This window comes from Schistocerca serialis, chromosome 11 (genome assembly GCF_023864345.2).
Source record: "Schistocerca serialis cubense isolate TAMUIC-IGC-003099 chromosome 11, iqSchSeri2.2, whole genome shotgun sequence".
Lineage (NCBI taxonomy): Eukaryota > Metazoa > Arthropoda > Insecta > Orthoptera > Acrididae > Schistocerca > Schistocerca serialis.
In genome coordinates this window covers 124,552,475-124,566,372 of record NC_064648.1, presented here as the reverse complement: position 1 = coordinate 124,566,372, position 13,898 = coordinate 124,552,475, and the positions used below count along the sequence as shown (strand labels likewise).

The 13,898-nt window shown below is 43.3% G+C and overlaps 1 protein-coding gene across 1 annotated transcript in view; it reads left to right on the top strand.

Annotated features, from left to right (window-relative positions):
* LOC126427057 (uncharacterized) overlaps window positions 1–13,898 on the top strand; it is a 93,041-nt gene that overhangs the window by 28,959 nt on the left and 50,184 nt on the right. Inside the window, exon 2 of the mRNA XM_050089236.1 lies at window positions 5,115–5,400. Coding sequence (XP_049945193.1) covers window positions 5,237–5,400 — 164 coding nt within the window. The 5' untranslated portion in view covers window positions 5,115–5,236. The remainder of the gene's footprint in view (window positions 1–5,114; window positions 5,401–13,898) is intronic.

Sequence of the window (13,898 nt, the reverse complement as noted above, 5' to 3'; positions counted from 1 at the left end):
TCGCAATTTACTCTACTAGAGCCCTGAATTCATGGTAGATTTCAGTGTGTGACACACCCATTCGCTGGTATCCAAGGACCAATTTGACTCACTCACACGATAGAGCACACAAGGATATCAAATGTCAAGACTGGTAAACCAAAAACCAATAAGTGCGCCCTCGGCAAACGAGTAGTCCGAGACGTTTGAAGTCACACTGTCGGTGCAGTAAGAACTTCACCACAGGCTCCCCAGTCCAAACTACTCGCAAGTGAGGTCAGTCTCAGGACAGGTCCCAGCTACCAACCACACATGCCAGAGCTTCGGCCAGAAGTCCTTACCGGACCACAGTCCTGCACCTGAGTGCCTTGCTCCTCTCCAGAAAAAAAACTCCGCTTTCCCACAAAGTGCACAAATGATGCCACCTTCACACTATCTTGAGCCAAACACTGGGCTCTAGAGGCGCGAAATCTTCCCTCCCACACGACAGCACAAACTCATGTCGAACCAGGGAATGAGTTAAGAAATGTGTGACTCTGAAAAAATAAAATAAACTGCCAATTACAGGCTTTTTGAAGTTTTCGCAGAGGGGGAAGAGATGATTCTCTGAAGTCGCGTCACTTCCCACAGCAACAAGCAAACACATACAATCTCAAAGATCTTGATCTAAATCGCCTGTGCCTTGTAGCTTGTTAGTCCTAGCTATGAGGTGCAATAAAGATTCTGTCCCTAAGCGTTTCTCAGACGCAGGAGTTTTCTTACACAACCGAGGCAGCCAAGGGAAGTGGTTCACTGGTCTATTTGCACTATCAGCAAACACGAAAACGTGAGTTTTTATTACACATGGCCCTGCACGGAATGCCCAGTTTACAACTCCACTGTGTAGATACGTTACTTCAGACTGCCACCCTAGCCCAGGCTTCTGCTGGCACCGCAGCAGGTATCGTGGCATTGTTCTGTTGGAGACCTGTCCCAATGAGGGGCTGCCCTGTCTGCCCTGTACGGCTGTGGGCCTGTCCGGCATGATTTACTGAGGGATGGGCTCGCCCCCAATTGCTTTCAAGTCCCAACAAGCCACTTCTACGAGCTAACAATCGTAAAAACACCACATGCTTTTAGTGCCCTACCAGGCTCCACAACATCTGCTCAGATCATCTACTTTCTAGAGTCTCTCTCAAGGTGCGCCAGGTTGTAATAAAATCTTTAATAACTTTCTGTTTCAGTCCGGAACGGCGCAACTGCTACGGTCGCAGGTACGAATCCTGCCTCGGGCATGGATGTGTGTGATGTCATTAGTTTGGTTAGGTTTAAGTAGTTCTGAGTTCTAGGCGACTGATGACCTCATATGTTAAGTCCTATAGTGCTCAGAGCCATTTGAACCATTTGAATAGCTTTCTGTACGCAAAAAATAGGTGAGAGAGTAACTTGTCCTCTCTCATGCTTAAATGAGAGATTGTATATTTTTAATCGTCTATATGTCCCACTCTCTACCCCACCGCCTCTCTCATCCTCTCCTCCCTCTTAGTCTTCCATCTCCTCCCATCCCCCAGCTCTCTCCATCTAATCTTCACAACTCTCTCTGTCCACCCCTTTTTCCCCTTCTCTCTGACCTTGAGCCTTATTCATTGTCATTGAAAATTCAGACTTCATAATACACTTACAATTATAAACTGATAAGCCATAAATACTACTTTCCATTTTTCTGTGAAACCGAACTGCAAGGAAAGAAACAAAACTGCAGAGAGTCACAGCAGAGCACAACACAGCATTTTCTTTCATGCAGTTGGTTCTGACAGAAAACCTGCAACTTGTTGTTTAAAAATATATATTCTCCATGGATTTCTGTATGTTTATTAGACGATTTGTAAAAATTTCAAGTAAAGCTGTGAAGAACTTGTTTTCTGTTATACAGGTATATTACACATAAGGGGTATCAGTGCAGATATTTTTATATGTCGTACCTTAATATGTATGCACATCAATGTGTTCGCTATTTCTTCTGTGTCAAACAGTCTTCCCACAAACACCTCAAAAACTTCATGACCTCATGTTTTCAGCACAACCGTAACTGCACCACTAAAGTGGACTACATCCGTCAGTATAGACTGACCGTTTTATCTTTTATGTCAGTGCATCCACAACTCAACAACTGAGCGACTCTCCATGGTAAAATAAGTATTAATGGCTTGCTCTGCCACATGCCCGTGGATGTACTAACGGACCCAAAAATGTATGACTTGTAATAGGTACAATTATTAGCCTTCACATGATGTAAATATTGATGAAACTTTGTTCAGTACACTGTCCTCATTCAGCAACAGAAATGTCTGCACTTACACCTGTCGGACTGTGTATATTAAAATACGCTAATGTTTAGGAAAAACAGAACACCTTGAATGACTAGATATAGGACGTTCATACTCACAGAACAGATACATTGGTATGTTCTGCAGAAATGATTACTATTTCAGTCACCTCAGTTCAGCACATGTCCTGCTGCCTATAGGCACAGCGTGTGCCATCGGGCCTGATAACTTGTTCCATGCATGATGGCATTGAGGCGTATAAGGCGAAAATGGCATTGATGCTGCATGCACCTGGTTGCAAAGTTCGTCTGCGGTGGTTGGCACTAAACCACAGCGCTGCACCTGTCGTTTCACCATATGCCACACATTTTCGATTGGCGGGCCAGGCCCAAAGGCCGACATCCTGTGATACCGGGAAGGCTCGTGACTGTGCAGCAACATGTGGTCATGCATTGTCTTGCTGAAAAATGGCGTCTGGGCTGGTGTACTGAAAGGGTGTGGCTGCAGGTCATAGGATGCCATTCGTGTAGGTCACAATGCTGATACTCCGCTGGACACACACCAACTGTGGTTTGTGGTTGTACCCTGTAGCACCTGACACCATAAGGGCTCGACTTGGAGCTGTATGTTTTGTGTGAATGCAGTCACTGTGATGCCGCTCCCCATGCCTGCGGTGAAAAAAAACGCGGTCACCATTTTCAAACAGAATAGGGATTCATCCAAAAACACTGTCTGATGGCATTTCTGTCTGCAGTGATGTCGTTCCAAACACCATTGCCGTCTACCATGTTATTGAACATTCGTCAAAGGTTGGTGGAGAAGTGGGCGATGCATACGTAACCCTTGCTGTAATTACCTGCGATGGACTGTCACTCCTGGTAGTGTACAATGCCTTCCACTGTTCCACTGTTGCGCCAGAGCCGAGGAGGACGCTGGTCCATCCTGCAATGCCATTCGGATGAGGTGTCGATATTATTGGCGGTGGTCCGCTTGGTGCACCTTGACCCATCCTGGCCTGTTCTTCAGCCTTTCATGAACCATTATGCGCACTCCCGTTGCGCAACGGAAACACTTCGTATCACATGATCAGCAATTCCCCAGATGGATGCATCAAATTGTCTAATGCCAATAATATGTCCTCTTCAACGAGAGCTGTACGCACATTTTACTGGTAGGTAGTGTTGTGCAGTGATATGTATATGTCCGGTGAATACGAAATATAAGGCCTATGTCTGTCTAAGCGGTTTTATTAGACTGACGTGTAAGACTTGGAGGTATATCTGTGAACAAGTTTTCGAGATTTTTGGTAACAATATATCACATATATATTCATATTAGAAAATCTATAGCCTATCTCCAATCGGATGTTCACTAGAGTATTGTGTAAAAATTGAAAGTAAATAGGTCAAAATACTTTTCGAGATTTTTGTTACAACATTAAACAATAACTTGTTATGTACACTATGTGATCAAAAGTATCGAGACACATGGCTGAAAATGACTTCGTGGCGCCCTCCACTGGTAATGCTGGAATTCAATTTGGTGTTGTCCCACTCTTAGCCTTGACCACAGCTTCTACTCTCAATCAGGTGCTAGAAGATTTCTTGGGCACTGGTAGCCCATTCTTCATGGAGTGCTGCACTGAGGAGAGGTATCGATGTCAGTCAGTGAGGCCTGGCACGAAGTCGGCATTACAAAATATGCCAAACGTCTTCTGTAGGATTCAGGTCAGGACTCTGTGCAGGCCAGTCCATTACAGGAATGTTACTGTCGTGTAAACATTCAGCCACAGGCCGTGCATTATGAACAGATAATCGATCTTGTTGAAAGATGCAATCGAGATTCTCGAATTGCTCTCCAACAGTGAGAAGCAAGAATGTGCTTAAAGCATCAATGTAGGCCTCTGTTGTGATAGTGCCACTCAAAACAACATGGGCTGCAAGCCCCCTCCATGAAAAACACGACCACACCATAACACCACCACCTCCGAATTTTACTGTTGGCACTACACACGCTGGCAGATGACGTTCACCAGGCAATCGTCATACCCACACCCTGCCATCGGATCGCCACATTGTGTACCGTAACTCGACACAACGTTTCTCCACTGTTCAGTTGTCCAGTGTTTACACTGCTTACACCAAGCGAGGCGATGTTTGTCATTTATTGGCGTGATCTGTGTTTTATGAGCAGCCGCTCGACTGTGAAATCCAAGTATTCCCACCTCCAGCCTAGCTGCCATAGTACTTGCAGTGGATCCTGATGCAGTTTGCAATTCCTGTGTGATGGCCTGGATAGATGTCTATTACACATTATGACCCCCTTCAACTGTCGGCGGTCTCTGTCAGTTAATGGACAAGGTCGGCGTGTCCCTTCACGTTTGCACTTCACTATCACATCGGAAACAGTGGACCTAGGGATGTTTAGGAGTGTGGAAATCACGCGTACATACGTATGACACAAGTGACACCCAATCACCTGACAGAGTTCGAAGTCTGTGAGTTCTACGGAGTTGCTCTCTCATGATGTCTAATGATTACTGAGGTCACAGATGTGGAGTGCTTGGCAATAGATGGCAGCACAATTCATCTAATATGAAAAACATATGATTTTAGGTGTGTCTTGATACTTTTGATCATATAGTGTACTAGTATAGCTATACCTTGTGTGGAGTGAGAAGAAATATACGTATTTTAGGAGCAAAACTGTAACAACTGTCTGGATACTTTTGATCATATAGTGTAGTAGTCTAGCTATACTGTATGTACTTTAGGAGCACAACTGTAACAAGCAGAGTTGTAGCAACTGCATTCGTGCCAATGTTTCCAGGACGGCGCGTAGCTCTCTGCTGCAGACTGACCACGACGCACAGCACCCCTCGCCCCCTTGCAAGCCTCGCTGCCCTCTCGCTCAGCAGCTGACCCCAGGCAGAGCATCAGCTGCAGGCAGGCATGTCGCCCCCTACTTCGCCCCCCACCGGCCTACCCCCCACCTTCGTGCCCGGCTTCCACGACGAGGCGGCGGTGCGCGCCATGCGCTACAACCCACTGGGCGAGACCGGCCTCTACGTGTCTCACCTCGGCTGTGGCGGCGGCGTCCTCAGCAGCCTATATGGGTATGTCCTACCTGACACTCTGACCGCCATTTTTCATTATAAGAATAAATCAGATGTAAACTAACACAAACATAACGACTGAGCAGCAGCAGTAGCACATGTATACTGGTGTTATTACACTCTTGGAAGTACGTCTTACTTACGTACTCTACACCTTATTACTATGTTGTGCTAAATGAAACCTTAAGATACTGTGGAGGTAAAATAATCCCCCATTTGGATCTCCGGGTGGGAACTACTCAGGAGGATGTCGTTACCAGGAGAAACAAAATTAGCATTCTCCAGAGCACAGCGAGTAATGTCAGTTCCCTTAAGCGGGCAGGTAGTTTAGAAAATTTAAAATGGGAAATGGATAGGTTAAAGTTAGATATAGTGGGAATTAGTGGTGTTCGGCGATAGGAGGAATGAGGCTTGTCATCAGGTGAATACAGGGCTGTAAATAAAATATCAAATAGGGGTAATGCAGGAGTATGCTTAGTAATGAGTAACAAAATAGGAATATGACTTATTGATTTATTGATCCATTTTCATGTACAGCTGCACAATGTACAAGATATATTTGGATTTTTATGTTAATCTTAGCAGTTTTACATGTAATATACCTTTGTACATAATAACACACATTAATATATCAGTTAATGATGAATACTTAAATAAATGTTGTTACGCTATATACAGAGAAATAAAATACAAATGTTCTTGTGAATGAGACTACAATGGGTTAACACAGAAAAATTTAGTTTTGTGGGTATTCATTTACTGTATGAAAGCAGTGATCGACCAAGTACGACGCCAGTTTAGATTTGACGTGACCAATGTTTTGTATGTGTTTAATGGTATCTGGTAAGGCATTGTATAGTTTGATTCTAGGATGGATAAGGCTGTTTTGAAATAACTTTGTGTTGGCGCTTTGAACATGTACATCTAGTTTTTGTCTTGTATCATAGCTGTGTATTGTGTGATTTTGAGTGATGAGTGGTCTTTTTGTATGTAAGTTTTGCCTTAAATACATTATATTTTCAAGTATGTATATGCAAGGAAGTGGTCTACATGATTTGAGATTATCTTCCCCTTCCATTATTCTTATAATTTTTTTTTTAAATTTTGAATGTTTTGATGGCCTCTCCAGAATTTCCCCAGAACATTATCCCATGCCGGAGGTGAGATTGTACAACTGCGTAATATACACACTGAAGGGTGTTGTAGCTGGTACAATTTTTTAATGTATGAGACACAAAACAAGAAGTACTTAATGTTTTGTTCATTTGCTCAGTATGTTCTTTCCATTTGAAGTTGTCTAGCAGATGAAGTCCAAGAAATTTGGTACAGGGTGTTTTGGCAATTGTTTGTCCATATAGCTCTAGATTGGGTGATATCAGATTTTTTGTTTGTGCTGTGTATATATCCATAGCTACAGTTTTTTCAGTGTTGATTATTAAGTCATTGTCATCAAAGTAACATGTTAGCTTGTCAGTGGCTTCTTTTATGTTTTTTTACAAGAGTTTCCTCTGAGTTTCATGTGGTTAGAACACTCATATCATCAGCAAATTCAAATACTGTGCTGCTGTCGTTGTTTATGTTTAGGTCATTTGCATAGAGTAACAACAGAACAGGACCCATTACTGATCCTTGTGTCACTCCATATTTAACAGTCATAAGGTACTGTGAACAGCATAGTGAACGTATTATTGCAGCCATGACAGACACGAAGTCCACACCTACCAATGTAGTACAAGTTTATATGCCAACTAGCTCCGCAGATGAGGAGGAGATTGAGGAAATGTATTATGAGATAAAAGAAATTATTCGGATAGTTAAGGGAGACGAAAATTTAGTAGTCATGGGCGACTTGATTACGATTGTAGGAAAAGGAAGTGGAGGAAAAGTAGTAGGTGAATATGGACTGGGGAAAAGGAATGAAAGAGGAAGCCACCCAATAGAATTTTGCACAGGGCGTAACTTAATCACAGCTAACACTTACTTTAAGACAATGAGAGAAGGTTGTATACACGGAAGAGACCTAGAGTCGCCGGAAGGTTTCAGATTGATTATATAATGCTAAAACAGAGACTTTGGAACCAGGTTTTAAATTGTACAACATATCCAGGGGCAGATATGAAATCTGTCGACAATTTATTGTTTATGAATTGTAGATTAAAATTGAAGAAACTGCAAAAAGATGGGAATTTAAGAAGATGGGACATGGATAAATTGAAAGAACCATAGGTTGTAAAGAGTTTCAGAGGGAGCGTTAGGGAACGAATGACAAGAACAGGGGAAAGGGAAACAGTAGAAAAAGAATGGGTACCTTTGAGAGACGAAATAATGAAGGCAGCAGAGGACCAAGTAGGTAAAAAGACGAGGGCTGGTAGAAATCCTTTGATAACACAAGAGATACTGAATTTAATCGATCAAAGCAGAAAGTATAAAAATGCAATAAACAGGCGGAAGAAAGGGAATAAACAAGACTAAAACATGAGATCGACAGGAAGTGCAAAATGGGTAAGCAGGAATGGCTACAGGACAAATGTAAGGATGTACCAGCATATATCACTGGTGGTAAGATAGATGCTGCATACAAGTAAATTAAAAAGACCTTTGAACAAACGAGAGCTACCTGTATGAATATCAAGAGCTCTGATGGAAAACCAGTTCTAAGCAAAGAGAGGAGCGCACGAAAGTGGAAGGAATCTATAGACGGTTTATACAAGCGCGATGAACTTGAGGACAATATTATGGAAATGGAAGAGAACGCAGAGGAAGATGAGAAGGGACATATAATACTGCGTGAAGAATTTGACAAACCACTTAAAGACTTAAGTCAAAACAAGGCCCGAGGAGGAGACAACATTCCATTAGAACTACTGATAACCTTGGGAGAGATTCCATCTGGTTAGCAAGATGTATGAGACAACTGAAATACCCACAGACTTTAAGAAGAATATAGTAATTCTAATTCCAAAGGAAGCAGGTGTTGACAGATGTGAAAATTACCAAACTATCAGTTTAATAAGTCATGGTTGCAAAAGACTAACACGGATCTTTTACGGATGAATGGAAAAACTGGTAGAAGTTGACCTCAGGGAATATCAGTTTGGAATCTGGAGAAATGTAGGAACACGCGAGGCAAGACAGACCCTACGACTTCTCATAGAAGATAAGTTATGGAAAGATAATCCTACATTTATAGCAATTGTAGACTTAAAGAAAGCTATTGACAATGTTGACTGGAATACACTCTTCCAAACTCTAAAGGTGGCAGGGAGAAAACACAGGGAGCGAAAGGCTATTTACAATTTGTACAGAAACCAGATGGAAATTATAAGAGTCGAGGGGCACTAAAGGGAAGCGATGGTCGAGAAGGGAATGAGGCAGGGCTGTACCCTATCCCAGATGTTATTCTATCTGTATATTGCGCAAGCAGTAAAGGAAACAAAAGAAAAATTCGAGGTAGGAATTGAAATCCATGCAGAAGAGATAAAAACTCTGAGGTTCTCCGATGACATTGTAATTCTGTCAGAGAAAACAAAGGACCTGGAAGAGCAGGTGAACGGAATGGACAGTGCCTTGAAAGGAGGATATGAGATGAACATCAACAAAAGCAAAGCGAGGATAATGGAATGTAGTCGAATTAAGTCGGTTGTTGCTGAGGGAATTACATTGGGAAATGAGACACTTGAAGTAGTAGGTGAGTTTTGCTACTTGGGCAACAAGATAACTGATGATGGTCGAAGCAGGAAGGATATAATATGTAGAGTGGCAATGGCAACAAAACCGTTTCTGAAGAAGAGAAATTTGTTAAGATCGAGTATAGATTTAAGTGTCAGGAAGTCCTTTCTGAAAGCATTTGTGTGGAGTGTCGCTATATATGGAAGTGAAACAATGTAGACAAGAAGACAATAGGGGTTTCTGAGATGTGGTGTTACAGAAAAATGCTAAAGATTAGATGGGTAGATCACATAACTAATGAGGAGGTAAGGAATAGAATGGGGGAAAAGAGAAATTTATGGCTCAACTTGACTAGAAGAAGGGATCGGTTGGTAGGACATGTTCTGAGGTATCAAAAGATCACCAATTTAATACTGGAGGGCAGCGTGGTGGGTAAAAATTGTAGAGGGAGACCATGGCATGAATACACTAAACAGATTCAGAAGGATGTAGGTTGTGGTAATTACTCGGAGATGAAGAGGCTTGCACAGCATAGAGTAGCATGGAGAGCTGCATCAAACCAGTCTTTGGACTGAAGACCACAACAACAACAAGATATTGCAATGTATGACAGCCATCAACATGTTATTAATCATCTAACACGGCCCCTATCGTTTATTGTGTGTGTTTGGTATAATCGGGATTTTCACAAGTCCTTTTCTACCTCCCAACTGTGGAGTTCCGAGATGATTGGGTACAAAACCTGCGAGTGTTAATGTACCCAACGGAAGCTTTAAATCAACACGATCTTTAAATCTGGCCCTGTCATTCATAAATATGCTCGTGGCTAGTGTTAGAGCACAAATTAAAAGAATAACCATGTCCGTGAAAGAGAGTATCCGCTATCACGGTTAAAGTTCTTCTTGTGAATGGTATGACGCCATTAATAAATATAGACCTTAATCAGAAGTATATAGCTAAGGTAGAATATTCCAAATTTTTAGGTGTGTCCATTGATGAGAGATTAAATTGGAAGAAACACATTGATGATTTGCTGAAACGTTTGGGTTCAGATACTTATGGAATAAGGGTCATTGCAAATTTTGGTGATAAACATCTTAGTAAATTAGCTTACTACGCCTATTTTCACTTATTGCATTCATATGGCATCATATTTTGGGTAATTCATCAGTGAGGAATAAAGTATTTATTGCACAAAAGCGTGTAATCAGAATAATAGCTGGAGTCTACCCAAGATCATCCTGCAGAGATTTATTTAAGGATCTAGGGATATTCACAGTAGCTTCTCAGTATATATACTCTCTTATGAAATTTGTTATTAACAACCAAACCCAATCAAAAGTAATAGCAGTGTGCATAACTACAATACTAGGAGAAAGGATGATCTTCACTATTCAAGATTAAATCTAACTTTGGCACAGAAAGGGGTGAATTATACTGCCACTAATGTCTTGGGTCACTTACCAAATAGTGTCAAAAGTCTGACAGATAACCAACAAGTTTTTAAGAAGAAATTAAAAGAATTTCTGAATGACAGCTCCTTCTACTCCATAGAGGAATTTTTAGATAGAAATTAAGAAAAAAAAAGAAAAAGAACCAAACAAAAAAATTATAAAAAATAAAAATAAAAAAGTTGTTATATTAACGTAAGTATGTTGTTAAATTAACTTAATTATGTCATGTATTGGAAAATTTGACTCGTCCCACATCATTACGAAATACCGAATTCATGATCCATGGAACTAGTATTAATCTAATCTAATCTCGCTCATTCGTATTTCAACAGCCTCCTTAACAACAGAATCCCAGTATATGGAGGCAAGGGACAAAATTTTTGTTTCATCAAGCAGTATTTTATGTTTGTCAGCGAGGCTGTGCTCCACAATTGCCGATTTCTCTAGTTCTCTATTTTTAATGTGCCGCTGGAGTTCTGCGCAGCGCTCGCAAATGATACGAATGGTCTGACGTATGTAATTGCTTCGACACTCCCACGGGGTACTATAAATTCCAGGGACCCTGGGGCTGAGACTGTCCTTAACAGGGCCCATCATCTCCTTTTATCCCGAATTGCCGCGGCAAGAGCACCCAGAATGTTTTACATACCAGTGTCGTCACGAAAGACTTCGTTCTCAACGTAAAACTGAATGGATGGGCGCGCGTTTGAAGCGTCATCTTCCCAAATGCGAGTCCAGTGTGTTAATCACTGCACCACCTCGCACGGTGCTGTCGTCGACTAATCCTGTAAAGCCTGATGTGAAGGTTCTGCTCATCTCACTCTCCCAGACTAGCCATCACTACATCGACGGCCTTTATTAACTTGCATACTTACCCCTGTCACTGAACTATTTGACACTCGTGGTTATCCTACATCTTTTGCCCTTCGTAGTCAGACTGCCTCTCTCTCTATTTTCCACTCCTGTAGGAGGTGTGCGTGGCTCGTGTTCCCGCCATCATGTGTGTTACAGCCTGTTTTTAACGTACTTCCACCTCACTACGCTAATTTAGATAACTACTGTCACTGAGTTGGTGCTTTGCCTGACCGTGAGCGGCGCTAGCAGCGCGTATCGATACATCCCCTCTCGTAGTATCTTTGCTCGAATGCTATTACACTACTGGCCATTAAAATTGCTACACCAAGAAGAAATGCAGATGAGAAACGGGTATTCATCGGACAAATATATTATACTAGAACTGATATTTGATTACATTTTCACGCAATTTGAGTGCACAGATCCTGAGAAACCAGTACCCAGAACAACCACCTCTGGCCGTAATAACGGCCTTGGTACGCCTGGGCATTGAGTCAAACAGAGCTCGGATGGCGTGTACAGGTACAGCTGCCCATGGAGCTTCAACACGATACCACAGTTCATCAAGAGTGGTGACTGACGTATTGTGATAAGCCAGTTGCTCGGCCACCATTGACCACACGTTTTCAGTTGGTGAGAGATCTGGAGAATGTTCTGGCCAGGGCAGCAGTCGAACATTTTCTGTATCCAGGAAGGCCCGTAGAGGACCCACAACGTGCGGTCGTGCATTATCCTGCTGAAATTTAGGGTTTCGCAGGGATCGAATGAAAGGTAGGGGCACGGGTCGTTAACACAACTGAAATGTAACGTCCACTGTTCAAAGTGCCGTCAATGCGAACAACAGGTGACCGAGACGTGTAAAAAATGGCACCCCATAGCATCACGCCGGGTGATACGCCAGTATGGCGATGACGAATACATGCTTCCAATGTGCGTTGACTGCGATGTCACTAAACATGGATGTGACCATGATGATGCTGTAAACAGAACCTGGATTCATCCGAAAAAAAATGTCGTTTTGCCATTCGTGCACCCAGGTTCGTCGCTGAGGACAGCATCGCAGGCGCTCCTGTCTGTGATGCAGAGTCAAGGGTAACCGCAGCCACGGTCTCCGAAACTGATAGTCCGTGCTACTGCAAACGTCGTCGAACTGTTCGTGCAAATGGTTGTCGTCTTGCAAACGTACCCATCTCTTGACTCAGGGATCGAGACGTGGCTGTACGATCCGTTACAGCCGTGCGGATAAGATCCCTGTCATCTCGACTGCTAGTGATACGAGGCCGTTGGGATCCAGCACGGCAATCCGTATTACCTTCCTGAACCCACCGATTCAGTATTCTGCCAACAGTCATTGGATCGCGACCAACACGAGCAGCAATGTCGCGGTACGATAAACCGCAATCGAGATAGGCTACAATCCGACCTTTATCAAAGTCGGAAAGTTCATGGTACCCATTTCTCCTCCTTACACGAGGCATCACAACAAAGTTTCACCAGGCAACGCTGCTCAACTGCTGAGAAATCGGTTTGAAAATTTCGTATATGTCAGCACGTTGTAGGTGGCACCACCGGCTCCAACCTTGTGTGGATGCTCTGAAAAGCTAATCATTTGCATATCACAGCATCGTGTCGGTTACATTTCGCCTCTGTAGCACGTCATCTTCGTGGTGTAGCAATTTTAATGGCCAGTAGAGTACTTCCCAGCCGTCGTCTGTCGTAAGCGAGTTCAGGTGGCGAGTTTGTGTCACGAGTTCGGCCTGCCAGTCGGCTGGAACGTGTCTGGACCTGCCAGTCGGGAGTTGCAACGCGGCACTGGTGCAGTCGGGTTGGAGCAGCAGTGAGGTCTGCGTCTACATGGCTCGCCCGACCATTGCCGCCACGCATCACTTGAGCCGGGCCACAGTCTTGGTGGATCGTCGGTCGGTCGTCATACCGGTCGACGCGTTTTGGCTCGCCGATCGTTCATGAGTCGGCTGTGTGTGTGTGTGCATTGACTCCCGAATTGTCTTCGTGCGTGCTTAGTTACTATGTTGTCGGCATTCTGAGACGAGGCCCCCCCCTCCCCCCCCCCCCTTCTAACAGCCGTGTACCGCAAGTCTCTAGAGGAACGGAGGGTTCCAAATGATTGGAAAAGAGCACAGATAGTCCCAGTCTTCAAGAAGGGTCGTCGAGCAGATGCGCAAAACTATAGACCTATATCTCTTACGTCGATCTCTTGTAGAATTTTAGAACTTGTTTTTTGCTCGCGTATCATGTCATTTCTGGAAACCCAGAATCTACTACGTAGGAATCAACATGGATTCCGGAAACAGCGATCGTGTGAGACCCAACTCGCTTTATTTGTTCATGAGACCCAGGAAATATTAGATACAGGCTCCCAGGTAGATGCTATTTTTCTTGACTTCCGGAAGGCGTTCGATACAGTTCCGCACTGCCGCCTGATAAACAAAGTAAGAGCCTACGGAATATCAGACCAGCTGTGTGGCTGGATTGAAGAGTTTTTAGCAAACAGAACACAGC